The sequence below is a fragment of the Centruroides vittatus genome, unplaced genomic scaffold (assembly GCF_030686945.1).
Source record: "Centruroides vittatus isolate TY-2023 unplaced genomic scaffold, ASM3068694v2 contig_345, whole genome shotgun sequence".
NCBI lineage: Eukaryota > Metazoa > Arthropoda > Arachnida > Scorpiones > Buthidae > Centruroides > Centruroides vittatus.
The window spans coordinates 3,732,941-3,748,119 of NW_027122170.1; the positions used below are offsets into that span (position 1 = coordinate 3,732,941).

Here is a 15,179-nt window from a genome sequence, read left to right on the forward strand (position 1 = left end):
ATGTATAAAAGTTGAGAGGGGTTATGGAAACTGGGACAATGGGGGAGTAAAAATTTCAATAAAAATGCAGATGTAATTTATGGACAGCCCTGAGGGCTAAAGTCAGAAAGCAACAACAGCAACACCTAGTTGATAGGGAAGTTAGAACAAGGAAGAAGAAAACTGTACTGACAAAAGGCACAAAAATTGAAAAATCACCCACGGATTTTAGCATATTGAAAATTTGAGACAATATGCATGCTTGCTTGAACCAAAAAAAATATTGAACAGAGTTTACATGCAAAAATTGTGAAATTTTGTACAGAGGATATCCCCGATTTTTCCAATTGATTTAGAGAAAAACTGTATTGTATGAGGGATACCTGTACATTCACATCGATAAACTTTAAGCCTTTGCGATATGACTCTCGTACAAAGAATTTCTATGCATAGATTTATAACTCAATTAAAATAAACTGATAAATTTGATGGGGGTGATAAATATGCTATTGTGACCCCAAATGCCAGGTTAACATCCTTTTCCAGCTTTGCCCTTGTTGCTTCTGCTCATTCTTTCAGTAATACTAATAAAATTAAGAAAAATTTAATAAAACTGATTCTGCAGAGTAGAAAAAACACAAATACAATAATTTTACATTAAATATTACTAATTACCATTAATTTTACATTAATTATACTAGATGATTTTTTTCCAAATATTTTCTAGACATGTTCAATTGTAATTCAAAATTAAGCTGAAAATGCAGCGAGAGAAATTGAAATAGTAAAGTACATTGAACTTCTCACAAATCTCTATACCTACAATTTGTAACAGACATTTCAGTTCATAATTTAAAGATCAGCAACTACATTTTGCTAGCATAAATTATAGTTTAGAAACATCTCATTGCAATACAGTACATAGTTGCAACTAATGCTGCTGTTCACATATTCATTTTATAGTGGAGAACATTTATCTTAACCAAAACAAATGAGAAAAGTTGTTATCTTAGGTACATTCTTCAAGATTCCAGTTTTTGTGAAAAAATAATTCTAATGTAGAGAGATCTAAAGGTAGACTTACTCTAAATTTGATGTTGCCAATGCCAGTAATTTTTCACGTCAACTCTATGGAATTTATACATTCAAATAATAGTCGTTACTCTCAAATTGCTGGGTCTTTATTATATTGGTGGCCACGAAATATAACTTTGTTCTAAGACAAACCTCGTTCCGTCTCCCGCTTGGTCGGACTCCGTGGCTCGACGCTACAGGAATACACCGGACGGGTGCATAGCTTATAGGGAAATATGTTAATTATTTTCACGTTCCAATATCCCACATACAAATCATCTTTTTATATAAGAAATTGCATTTTGTCACTTAAAGGATTATATTGCTTAGTTTATAGCATTTAATTATTTGCAAATTAGGAAATAAAGCATTTTTAAGCCAGTGTTAAAATAGAAATGCTAATCACTGCTAAATTTGGCTTTATTGTGCAAAATTATTAAAAGCAATTTGCTTATTTCATAGTTTAATAGTAGTAGTATGCATGCTTATTGTTGTAAAAATTGCTGATAGTATTTGAAAGTCACTTAGAAACTAATGTACACGAATAGCCAGTATTTTTTCTATGATTCTCCAATTTTTTCCTATTATAATTCAAGAGAAAAGGCTTATGTTACATTACATCCACTTTCATGATTTTATGAAAATCAGTCAAATTATTTTGCATCTGTTCACTATTAACTGTAGTTTAGAGAACAAAAAAGTAACTCATATTTCAATATAATATGTATCTGAAATTTATAAAATCATATTACTAATAATAAAATGATTTGATTAAAGAGTGCTAATTAAATGCAATTGGCCAAAAGGATAAATGTATCTGGAGACAAAACTGTTTTTTTTAAGCACTGGAAATTTCTTCTATGAAAATTAATTATTATTTTTTCCCCATCTAGTTTAAAAATATTAATAAAAGGTGTAAAAATAAATTAATTGCATTAGTTTCTAAATGGCTCAAACTAGTAAAAAAAATTTATAAACCGTGGCATTGTGCAGTGGAACCTTGTCTAACAAAAATTTAATGGTAATGAGTTTTGACCCAGCGATTGGCAGACCTGTAATTAAGCACCAAAATAGTCTTTGGTATTTTATAACTGTATGAAAGCATTCTAATTGAGAGCCTGTAAATATTTTGATGCCGTATGGCAGGGATGGGCAACCTTTTTCTATGTAAGGGTTGCATTTTAAAACTTTTGAACTGACGCGGGCCAAATACAAGAGAAAAGAGAAAGAAAAAATGTCGGTAAATCACAATTTATTCATTCATATATAATTATAAATTAGCATAGATATACTTAATTTAGCTTCTTAAACTGATGTAAACATAATATATTGGAAATATTTGGATAAATATTAGTCACTGCTAGTTTTAAATTAGTTTCGACGTGTCTGTTAGCCGGTTTCTTGTTTTAATTTTTACTAAATTCGTGGTGGAAAAACTATTCACATACATAAGTTGTAGAAAATAACGTCTAAATTTTTGCAGCGTACTTCCTTAAGCTGGGAAATTGATATATTTATTCATATTTTATGCCACGTGGGCCGCCGGTTGCCCATCCCTGCCATATGGTAATAAGTACGGCCTACCTGAGCCCTCGTAACGTACGTGCCAAAACCTACCAATCTTGTGCTGGGAATCTGGCTTGTAGCTTGGCTCATAAACACAGAATCAAGAATTGTATTTAGTATACAGGGACCAATAAAACATTAAATGCATAATGCAAATTACATAATTGGTACTGGAGAATCTTAAGATTTAAAATATACAGTAATTATTATAGGATTGTTAGTCATAAAATTTCAGTGTTAACAATACCATACCTCAATGTTGATGTTAAACTGGGTAAATCTTGCAGTTAGTTTTAAATACATAACTATATATAAATCTTCCAAGGTTCCGCTGTGCACCTAATCTCTAGAACTTCTAAAAAATGCATGCAATGTGAATGTAGTGCATTTACAAAATCTGTGTGAAGTTGTCAAATATTTAATTCTATTAAATTTGTTTCACAGTTTCCCTTGATCTTTTCTAGGGAGCCACGTCATCAAGCAGTACTGGACAGAGGGGGGAAAGCAAATATGACTGACTTAGCTTAACTTAAAATCTCTATAAAAAGAATGTGTAATTTATTTAGCGTGTGTGCATCTTTAGTGTACGACCGAGAGAAACGTGTGAAGAGTTTCGAATAAACGTGTCTTTCCTCGGGAGTGCCGTACAGAATTTTCTCTGCAAAGTCTCGTATCGATCGGTCGAAACGTGATTCCGAGTATTTGCCGGGCAGATAACGGTGATAATTAGGTCTAGAGAAAGTAAATGCCACTTAGAGTATACGGACAAAATCAAAGTGCAACTAATATTCCGACGGCTACAGATATCTGTAATCATGAACCACTTGCCAGATTTATAAAACAATTTCTGCTTGAAATAGACTAAAACAAAAAGCTCTTTTTCACACTGATAACTTGTTGCAAGAAGGTTAAAACTTCAGGATTTGACAATACATTAATCATGATGTTATAGGAAGATATGCAACAGATTACAAAAAACGAGATTATCTAACTGCATTATACCAAATATATAGGTAGTTAACTTCTATATACAACTTACATTAACAAATATGCCTATTTAAATTCCAGAAACTTACATTTTTTTTATTCATTATTTAATGTTAAATATTTGGTTTAAATGTTTAAATTGTTTAAAAAAATTTTGAACATTCTAGTTAGCTGCAGTGGAGCGTTGTCGTTATCGAGAACAGCCGATGAATTTATTCCAAACAAACATTTTCGGGTGCATTTAAACTAGCAGGAATCTAAAAGGCATATTTGTCAATGTTATTACTTTGTATCTGGTTGGTTTTTCATACACCAAAAGTGCTAAGATTTAAGTCCATGTTAAAAGGTACCAAATTGTAGTTCTATTGGTAGTGTGTTGGATCGAGAAAAAAAACTATTTTGACTCCAACTGTTCCCAATAAGAAAGTCCGAAAAATTCCCGTTTGAATCGATGCTTAGAACAAAAACAAAATTGTCCAATTTGTGTTTACTCCGAATATCCATTTTAGTTACGTTACCATTTAAAATTCTGAGGCTAAAATTAATTTTTGATTTGTTACAGATGGTCCTCCCACTCTAAAGCAAGAAGAATCTAGCGAAGACAGTAGCGAACCGCCGGCGAAAAAAAATTAGGGCGGGTGCCACCTCCGTTCGGACCTATTTTTTTACCGATCTTCCCGTTCGCGAGAGTAACTTCGTACGCAGACACACCATTTATAAAACTTTATATCTAATAAACTATTGTAACAAAACTTGCGTGATCGACGAAAAATATAGTTACAATTACGTCTAAAAACTAGCACGATACAAAAATCTTCGTATAAAAAAATATGAAATCGATTAGCTGCCAAAATTGGGCCTTCATAAAATGACACGCACGTGGTTCATATTACAAACGATACGACGTGCATATATAATACTTTAAAAGGTAGCTGCACGAACTCCGTCCGATGCATTCTTCCACTAACTAAGCAACGGGACTCGAAAATTCGCATCTGAAAGAAAACAGTTATATAAGTACTACAAACTAGAAAATTTAAAAGCCTTTTATGTAAAATTTTTCATATTAAAATGTCTGCACATAAGTCATCTACAAAATTTATTGAACTGTTTCTTTCAAAGTATCTAAAATCCAAAAATATCCAAGTACATCTGTCGGAATAGGTTTACAAAAAACAGATCAGAGCAGACTCAATTTTGTTTCTATGCTTGGCTTATTAACAATCTTAGACCAAAAACTAGATAATACTCTGAAACTTTTTTTATATCTGCCGAAACAAAAGTGATTCCACGTATACAGTGATAAAGTTGTCCACTCCAACTAGAGATGTTTCTGACACTCCTTCCAATTTGTATGAACAGATGTTGGTAAAAAATGAAAGCCCAAACACTCCTCGGCATAGAAAACATTCAATTTGCTAATGCCATCATTAAGTAGCACCCCATCGAGTTTTCGTCCTCCAAAAACGACGACAGCCGTACGTCACGTGACTGTCCACGACGAATTCGGTGCAAAGATACTCTGTCTACCGTACGTCGGTACGCTTGTCGGACTGCCGTGTCAAAATAACAAAGGATGTTTTCAGAAAAAAATCTGAGTATATGTTTGTAAAATTAATTCATTCCGATACGCTAACTTACCAGATCACTATGTCCCTATGCTTGGATTGCAAAATTTTAATGAGACTTCACACATACTAACAAAAGGCCACATAGTGATTGACAAGTACACTAAGAAACTTCTTAGTATTTTTTCAAACAACTAGCCTGCAAGCTGGATTGTTAATCTAAGCTAGATAATTTGTTTTAATTTGATTTCTTCTTATAGGCAAATTACTGTTATTATAATCAAGGTATTTGGATTTTACATTTTAAATTGAACAGAGGTAAATAAACTTGTAACCCAAAGACCAACAAAAACAGATCCAATTCATAATGAAAAACTAAAAATTTTTGGTGTTTATAAGAAACAATAAGATTTAATAACAAGAATAAAAACTGCTTTCTTCTAACCATTAATTTAAACACAAACTCAGTCAATTCTACCCAAATTGATGTTCTGCACACTAATTACATAGAATTTGCATAAACACAATGCCATCTATTTGAATTTACGTAAACACAAACAACTGATGCAGATTTCGGAGCAAGGAGATTGAATACGACACAAGGTGGTGCCCTTTCCAATTTTCTTAAAAATTTTTAAGACGGTCCAAATAGAAAAAAATAAGTGACTCGGTCAATGCTTTTAATATCTTCCCGGCATTATGTATATACATTTTTTTCTTTGCTTCTGTCCCGGGCGTTAAGTGGGCCTTTTTTCCGTGTCCGTCTCGGATTTGGCCGGTCGTGACGTGTCGGGCCGGGCCAGACCACTCGCCAAAGATTCTAGGTTACCAGAATGGTAGGTCGATACCTTAACCGTAGCAGACGTGGAAATTTTGAAAAGAATTTAGCAGAATATTAAAATTTTGGCCAGTTAAATAGTTGCACAATAAAATCACTTAGCTACTAGATTTCTGTAATAGCGTATTTTGTAATGCATTAACCTTTTCGTGAAGAATTAAAGAAATAATTGGAAACTATTTCTCACCTTCTGGGCCTGTGTAGATTCTGCCTGCATTTCGACTCCTGTGTGCGAGGACTAGGAGTGACAATGTAAAAGGGAGAATACAGCTTGACGGGAGATTTGGCGTTGCGTAGCGGACTGTATGCCTCGCCCTCGTAGCCGTTTCCCTTGGCCGTCCTCTGTATCCACTAAGAGAAAAAACAATCTTATTCTAATGTAATCGAAACATTCAAGAAAACTAGTATAAATTACAATAGTAATAGTCTTTCTAAATCATGCATATGATTTTAGTCATGTAAGAACATTTGTTTATAAGCATTGACATACATATATTAAAAAAAAAATACACACTTTTTTTGAGAATATTTCTCAGATTATATTTTGTTGGATTTTTATAATATCCAAAAACATTACAAATTTTCTAAATAAGAATTTTCTTGCTAAATGATCCATATTTGTGAGAATACAAACAATTCAAATATTGGCGTTCCAACTATATTGCCTAGACTCTAAGCATTTTAATTTCTATAGTCACGAAGATTGTTCAAGGGGCATAATTAATATTCGGCAATTAAATGTGTGAGATCCGCCAGGGTGGTAACCGCGTTTTATAATTAAAAATCGTCCACCGCTTACTGGGCTCTGACTGCAAGTCGGTCTCTCTGAGTAGGATGGCTTCCTTAAGATTAATTTATTTGGAATTTGGACAGGAATCTGTGAAGATATCCTGTAAATAACAGAGACACTTAAGAGCCCCTGTAAATAGTTTTCTCCTGACACCAGTTAACCTTTAAATTTAGTGGGTTAACGCACTTTAAACCTTGCAGAATAACAAGTAGGAGGGACGCAAGTAAGTTTGGAAAGAGTCGAGTCAATGATGAATCCATTTAACAATAAAATTTAAAATGGAAATACAACAAACGATCCAACTTAAAGCTATCTTAACTCTAAATTCTAACCGCGTGAGAGAGTGTTTAACAATTTTCCTGAGTATGACATACTACCTTGACACTTGGTAGACTTGACGTTGACTTGCAATTCAGTCTTCTAGGAAAAAAGTTCATTTCTATTCGTTCTTTAAGTTCTCTTTTCTTTCACAAGATAAAGGTCTTGACTCTTCTACTTGGCGTATTTCTGCCTTCAAGAGAATAATTCGGCTTGGACTTAGGTCGAGGCTTATGGAACACCTTCACATCTTTTCTCTCTCTAATTCCTCAGTGGACTCTTAACTATTCATTGGAGAACCCAAATGGACTTTCTCTTGCGAGGAAGGTCTTCAGTGAACTCCCAAATGGGCTTCATGGAGAACACCTTGTTGTCTTTTACTGCACGGCAGCCTTCGGTGAACTCCTCTAATATCTATTGGCGTACCCGTCTGGCTAACTCCTCAGCTCTAGGCAGACTCTAAATGAGTTTCATGGAGAACACCTTGTTACTCCTTTCTCTACTGAGGTTCCCGGTGGACTCTTCGATTTGGGCGCATGACTTGATAATATTCTTGGAGTTTACCCAATCAAATTATTACATTATTATGTCATAGAGGGGTTGAAAGGGGTAGAATCACTTGACATCATAACAAAGTTGATGACAAACAATTTCCTTAATGGAAGCTAACTTATCTTCCCTTTACATAATTTATAAATTTAAGGTATATCTGGTCTTCTTAAAGTTAAATTATTACCATAATTGGTTGGGAACATCATTTAACAACAGATTGTACAAAAACTTTTGATGTTCATTATTAACAGTTTGATAACACAATGATGTCATTTTGCCTGCCTTTAACATCAGTCATCACATCAATTTCTATCAACACATCCTTCTACCAACTGTGTAGTTGTTAAGTTAAATAATTAACAAAATTTAATAATAATTTTAACAAAATATATAAATTTTAGATTCAACCCTTAAGAAATCAAACAGGGGTTGAAAGCTAGGAGAAAGTATTAATGAATTATAGCCACCTCAGAGATGGTCAGATTAAAATAATTACATATATATTCACTATCTTTTGGATACTAAAATTGAACTAGAGAATCACAACATGGTCATTGCGATCCTCTAACTCAGTTTTTACGCCAATATATCAACCACAGTTCCCTCGTTGAGCTTTATCCGATGGCTCAATCTCCACCTGGGCAATTAATGTCAAATTGTTTTCGTCATCATTCCCATAAAAAATTAATTATTTGAAATTTTATAGCAGAATAAAGAATTACAGATAATTCCGATCAAATCTGAACAAACTTTCATTTAGTAAATGGATGCAAATTGTATCTAAGCAGCACACGAGAAGACCTTAAAAACCAAACACAATATATAGGTACAGTATAATTAAACATTTTTTTCCCACGTACTCTAACCTGACATTTTCAAAATGCTTTTACTTTGTATCCACTTTGTATCTGTTGTCTAATTCTTATTCTAAGATGATTATATATTCTAATTGAAATAATTATTAAGTTAACATATTTTCAGTCGGCCAACCCAAAAGCTTCAAATTTAAACATCTTTTGTCTGCATTTAGTCGATCGTCGACTACTGATTGCTATGGTTGTAACAAACTTCTGTGCAAAAATCGATCCTTACAAGATACAGAAAATGGAAAATGGTCAAAACATGGAAAAATATAGCTTATAATCATAGTTATATCCAGATACTAGTAAAGAATACAAAATAAAACAAATTCATAAAAACAATGGGTACAAATTGTACCCAGTCAGTAAAACTGTTCACAGGGTATAAGATTTCTTTGAAAATTATCATATTTATTAACCTTTAATCTTCTTACTCTTAGAATATCCTCACAAAAACAACTTGTTAACTGAAGTTCTGTCTTATCCTAATATTTCTCCAATTCCAAAATGATGGTCTAATCTCAAATTTTCTGTATTGAAAGATTAAGAGGTGAAAATTACAAAAAGTGCACAAAACAAGAAGACTCAAGTGACACGTATGAGATAACTAGCAAAAAAACTCCTGCTGACACAGGCAACCATCTTGGAATGACTGGTTGGGATGATTGACAGACGGCACAATCTTAGACATGTCAGTCTTCTGCAAATGGGATAAGTGGAGCTATAAAAAAAAAATGTAAATTCCTCCTTTTAAAAACTGTTATATATTCTGTAAATTCCCCTCTAAATTTTATCCTTTCATTTTCTGATAAATTTTTTATTCTAAAATTAGGTTGATTAAATTCCACTTACTCTCAATCAGATCTTAACCCCTAACACAGAAAATAAGTATCTTTCATTTGACCTCAGATTTAATAGCCAAAATCCATTAGCAGTTGATAAGGATAGCTTGTAAACACCTCTGTTCTTCATCCATAGAGGGGAGAGAGCACAAAACTTCAGTGTAATAATCTCTTGTGATTGTTATAGAATACAGATTTTCCATCTTTTTACCATATATCCTGGCAGTTCTAAGACTTTTTCCTTTTGGGGGTTACCTTTTGCTAGTAGTGCTTGTCTCTTCATTACCATGTATAATGCAGCTAACCTAGTGCTTCTATAAAATCCAATAAGCCCATTTTATTCATTCTGGCAATGGCAATTTTAGTAATTTTTTCATCACTTCATCATCTATTGATATTGAGTTGCAAAGTTATGCAAAGTAAAACTGGCATCAAACCCCTAATAACATTCCATAATGCAATTGTTACTCTTATTATATTATATTACATTATATAAATAGATTAATATAAACAATAACAGCTAATTCTATATACAGTTCTGGAAAAATCTGATTAACAGATTTGTGCAGTTGCAAAGCATGTAGATGATACTTAATTGCATACTAAAGCAAATTATGAATTGCAACAAAAATTTCTTTCATAAACAACTTGATTATTATATCATTTACATAAAAAAGTGACATTTTTATATATCTTGAAATATGTCACACACAATTTGATGCCATACAATACTGAAGAGTTTGAAGTTTACATTCAAATAGACACATTCTTTGAAAACAATGACAAATTTTTGTTGTTCCAGCAAATCTAAAAATGTGTCAATGATGCCTATTTGTATTGTCTAACATAAAATGGGTCACTTCCGCTCTGCTAATCTTTCAATTGTCAACAGTATGGGAATTTCCTTGCATGGGTATTCCATTCTAGACATATAACACTGCTGGCTTAACAGTTTCACATCACACAAAACACATGGAACTTGATGGCATGCTCCATTTTATTCATAAACTGTTTTTAACCTTGTCTCTGAATTACCTTACACACCAAAATCTTCCGAGTCTTAAGCATTGTGAGAAAGTCATCAATATGAATGAGTGCACTTAAACTCAACACCAAACAAGTAACAGATTAACATTTTTGAACTATTTATAGACCGTTGCTGGGATCAGACATATTCAAAAATCAGAAAACATTCCAACTATAAAATATGCATTATGGCCAAGTTTATATAGTACTAAAGTGTACTTGAAGTCAGCCTTCCTGCTTTACATCCCAGCAGGTTTGCATAATCCTTTTGGTTACAAGTCATTGGTCTTCAGACCCCCAATTAAAGGAGAATCATCTCCGCATAAGAATCGATGATACAAACAAAAACCTTAGCAGGATGTCACAGATAGTAAATGACCTCAGATATAACCAAACCTCTGTCAATTGTCTTATACAAGTTTTGTTTTAATGGAATCCAACCATCAAACATGTCTGTCCTACAAAATATGTAAAATGAATTTATTCGGCCAGGATGGCTTCAATACGTAGAATTGGTGGCATTGTATGGCTCTAGATTAGTATATAAACAAAATCCTATAGTCTACAGATTGTTAAGAAACAACAAGGATAAAATCCCAGATAAACAGAGAACCAGGATTTACATCAAAAACTGACTGAAAATAATAGCACGAGGAGTAAGACAACATGTGTACAATACACTAAGAATTTTGCAGTGGCACTAGTCTGTTGTGATAATGCCAAAGATACAAAGATTTTATGGAATAAGGGGCTAGAGAAATCAGGTCATTGGTGCAGTGGCAGCTATTGAAAAAATTGAAATACACAGATACTAAAGAACTCACATCTGAATGGAAAGTATCTAGAGTCATTACATATGGAGTGGAAGTTCATTAGATACAACTCCTAAACATATACTGGGGCTTATGTATAACAAACTTTCCAAAGTATTCACATTGAGAAAAACAAAGGAAAAATCTTCAAGTTTGACACTAAACGATTGCAACAAAAAGTAATCATCAAGCCAATTTATAATCAAAGGATGAATATAAAAAAATTTAACAACTTATCCATCAACCGAGATAACATGAAATGATATTAATTGATTTATTGTGCACATTTAAACAAAATATTTCAATTTTAATCAACCAAAAAAAAGAGCCAATTATAACTTACTTATCAACCAATTTAATAAAATTTATGCAAATATATATTTTTTATTCGACTCTCTTCAATCTAACACCAAAATACCTCTATCTTTTAACACAAGATGGCATACAAAAAATTCCACACAGCTGTGGAGTTTGGCCATTCATTTGTTCAATGTATCATATACTACAATTCATTAAATACTAGCCAAGTTACATGAGGGCATCATTTTCTGGATTAGCTTCTCAAAGTTTGTCATAGAGTTAGCATCATGTTTGTAGGTTTGTAGTTTAGGTGTACCATCTCGAAAATCTGGTGTGTTGTGCTTCTGTAGAATGCTCAAACAGACCTGGGAGAGATGTTAAGATGTTTGTTTTTCCCTGCTGGAAAAGAAATATTGATAGGTAAAGTTAAATAAGAAAACTGGAAGTCATTTCCTCATTTGAAGTTGTGAGGTATATCTAAATTTTTTGATTTAATTAAATGTTTTATAGTTCATTTGTTTAATTAGTTCTTCATAGTTCAATTAAATAAAGATGGGAAGGAAGCCATGTGTTTAATTAATAACATGATCAACTGTCAATGGTCTTCTTAATTGTTTTAATATTAGGTCTAAAAGTTGATTGGTTCAACTTTTTAGTTTGGACCAATCAACTTTTAGACCTAATATTAAAACAATTATTAAGAAGACCATTGACAGTTCAATTGATAAAAACATTAAGATTTTTTGAACAAAAATATTAGAATAATTCTGTACAGGAGATTACTGTAATTGGGAGACAAGAATATGCATAGAATGAGTCTTTGATAATGCTAGATATAAATATCTGTATAGGCAAGTCATGTTGAGAATTATTTACAATTTTTAATTCAAGTATAATGACAAGTCAACAACTAGCGTGTAAAAATAAAAGGCTAAGATATATTGGAATCTCTACAGTCATATTTCTTGTCTAGTGTTAATTATAAATTAAAATCAATAATGCAACCAAAATTAAATCAGTATAGAATATTAATGGGAGAGACATCACAATTCAGTAGAAATAAAGTAAATTTAGCCTTTTTTTTTTTTTTTTTGAATTGGAAATGATTTATTAAGTCACATATATAATATTACCAATTTATAAATCAATAAATAAATGAATTTTTTAAAAAAATAACTAAAGTTCAGTCAGTTTTAGACCCCAATTTTTCACTGATTATGAAATGTGTCCCCAGTTGAACTGTAAATGTTATGGTCAGCCTAGTTAAGGGGACCAAGAAGGAAGTCCAATAATTTTCAATTACACTAGGATATAAAATTTAAGCAATAAACAAAACTTACACTTAAACTAGCTTAAAATTAAAATTATGTTTGGTGCCATCTGTTGAGATGTTTTAAAAATATTGTAAATGCCAATAACCAGTAAAATTTTTCATTAAGTCCAACCTCTCAAGATACGATATATGCCATCCCTCTATATCTCCATCTTCCTCAACCTTTAACCACCAAAATTTAATAGCACAAATGCTCCTTATATACAAGTTACTATGCCAAATTTCATTTCTTAATCTTTACTATATCCGAGATAATAAATGAAAAAAAAAAAACATTATTATTTCCCTTTTTTTTGTTGGCTTTTTTTGGATTCAGGGGTCTCAAAATGTCAAGATTTGAAAAAAACCTGGAGGGTCAAATGTGAGATTACAACACTGCATGTTATAACAGCTGGGAATATAAAACCACTCAACATATCCCTCTTAAAATATGTATACTCTATTTCTAGCATAACTATTAAGTTGAAAGTTTATAAAATTTTTGTCCTTAATTTTTCAATGTAATGGACCAGACTTGGACTCTTGTATTACATTGTGATTCTGTTTTGAAGGGATTAGATTGGATTGGATCAATGGTATGAAGAAACAACATATGAGCAATTTGCCAAGGAGAGGGTCACAAGGGAAAACTTATGGGAAACGGTCCCCTATTTAGCAATTAATTACACACGTGAAGAAAACTCCACACAGCTAGCCCGTCGGTCAAGTGCAAATCTGAGACAAGTGATATTCTACGGTGTCATCCACTAGGCCACCGACGGATTCCGTAGCAAAAAAAATGCAACCGATTTTTTCCGACCGCTTCGATTGCAGGATAAAGGCAGAACAAAAGACCAATTTTCATTATACATTCAAATAAGTCATAAAAAGAGTCAAATCTTAAAATTCACTCAAGTTCATTTAGCAGTCTTATATGCAAATTCTAAGAATTTTCCTTAAAAAAAAAACCAGCAATTTTTTAGAAAGGGAAGTATATTTTTTCTTGGAATTAATCAAATAGAGACTTTTAAAAAGGGCAAAATAAATTACATAAAAAGAGGATTGTGTGTTTGGCATTTAGACATCTTTTGTATTCATTTATATATTGCATTATTACTTTTTCTTTATTTTAAAAGCATTATACAATCCATATTTTTGTTATTAGCTACCAGTACTTGAAAATTTTTCCTGTTGGTAGATATCCGATATTAAATAAAAAAATTTAAAAATAAGTACAGTATTTTGTTGTTATAACATACCTAATGACAATCTAGCATCATAAAATTTTAATCATTATGTATATTTTTCTAGAAATCTTCCTTTCTAATTTAATTTTCAACTTCTGCCAAAAGTATTTGCTTACAAATATTCTACAGTTTTTAAAACGTTAGAAACAAAAGGTAGAGATATACCCACAGATTCCAGACCTTTTAAACCCTATACCCTTACAGCAAGATTCCTCTCATAGAAAACAGTCGAGAGGAACCATTAAAAATTATAGGACCAATTTTTGGGACTTGCTCGGAGAATCCAGAAGGGAAGAGAAGCCGACATAAATAACTTAATTATTAATTACCTCACCTAGCAAAAAAATGTATAAATGTTAATGAGACTGATTATAAACAAACTTATGAATAATTTAACCTTGACAAATTAATGTAAATAAAACAAGTTTAATCATTTAGCACAGAATTTTTAAAATTTAGTAAAATTATCTTTGAAGTTTTAAAGGTATAAAAAAGGATTTATTCATGCAATAAATTTTCACAAATTGGCACGTCGGAAGGGGGTCGTAAAGAACAACGCCCGAGATTTATAATAATAATAATAATGACGTAAAAGAAAAATTTGAATTTTTTTTTTTTTGATAAAAAAATTTCTTTTATACTTCCATTTTATGAAATTAATGCATTAATTAAATTTTAAATTTATTCGTCTTTCAAACTCAAACGTACAGTACCTTAGTCAATTTGTTCACTTTTAACTTCAACGAACCAAACTTCTGATTTGCATTCATTTTAACGGCAGACATTCTTAAGCTCAATCTGCCGGATCTCGAGTTATTTCTCTGTAAATTATTCGATTTGTACATCGTTTCGTTTCTCTTTTCTTCTTCCTTCTCGCTCCAACTTACATAATATCCATTATTTAATTTCCAATCGTCCGGATTTCGCTTGGAAACTCGAACTTGGCGTAAACGTCCGCCGTCCATTTCAAAAATTCAAACTCGTCTGCTAATCTCAAACCGGATCTTCGCCCTCTTTTGGAAAAACCAGGAAAAAAAATTATCGTAACTCGAATAATTTTAGAGAAATTTTTTGTTTTATTTTCAAACCATTGACTATTTTAATATTT

At 32.0% G+C, this 15,179-nt stretch overlaps 2 protein-coding genes across 4 annotated transcripts in view; one reads left to right on the plus strand and one right to left on the minus strand.

Annotated features, from left to right (window-relative positions):
- BCL7-like (chromatin remodeling complex subunit BCL7B-like protein) overlaps positions 1 to 4,704 on the plus strand; it is a 24,554-nt gene extending 19,850 nt beyond the window's left edge. For 2 of the 3 annotated variants that reach the window (XM_067269083.1, XM_067269085.1), the window contains exon 7: positions 4,169 to 4,704. In XM_067269083.1, the coding sequence (XP_067125184.1) occupies positions 4,169 to 4,239 (71 nt within the window). In that variant the 3' untranslated portion in view covers positions 4,240 to 4,704. Of the gene's footprint in view, positions 1 to 3,083; positions 3,259 to 4,168 lie in introns of those variants that run through there. The other variant, XM_067269084.1, reaches the window with a different exon arrangement.
- Positions 4,315 to 15,098, minus strand: LOC136974249 (uncharacterized). Its single transcript, XM_067269086.1, has 3 exons — positions 14,785 to 15,098; positions 6,200 to 6,363; positions 4,315 to 4,601 (listed from the first exon to the last, which is right to left on the minus strand). Exons 1-3 carry the CDS (start codon positions 15,034 to 15,036, stop codon positions 4,574 to 4,576), a joined length of 444 nt encoding a protein of 147 aa, XP_067125187.1. The 5' UTR covers positions 15,037 to 15,098; the 3' UTR covers positions 4,315 to 4,573.
- Positions 15,099 to 15,179: the final 81 nt, after the last annotated feature.

Coding starts and splice junctions, on each gene's coding strand:
- LOC136974249 (XM_067269086.1), bottom strand. CDS start 15,036: ATGGACGGCGGACGTTTACGCCAAGTTCGAGTTTCCAAGCGAAATCCG. Junction 6,364..14,784: donor AAGTGAACAAATTGACTAAG/GTACTGTACGTT, acceptor TTTTTCTCTTAG/TGGATACAGAGGACGGCCAA. Junction 4,602..6,199: donor AATCTACACAGGCCCAGAAG/GTGAGAAATAGT, acceptor GTTTTCTTTCAG/ATGCGAATTTTCGAGTCCCG.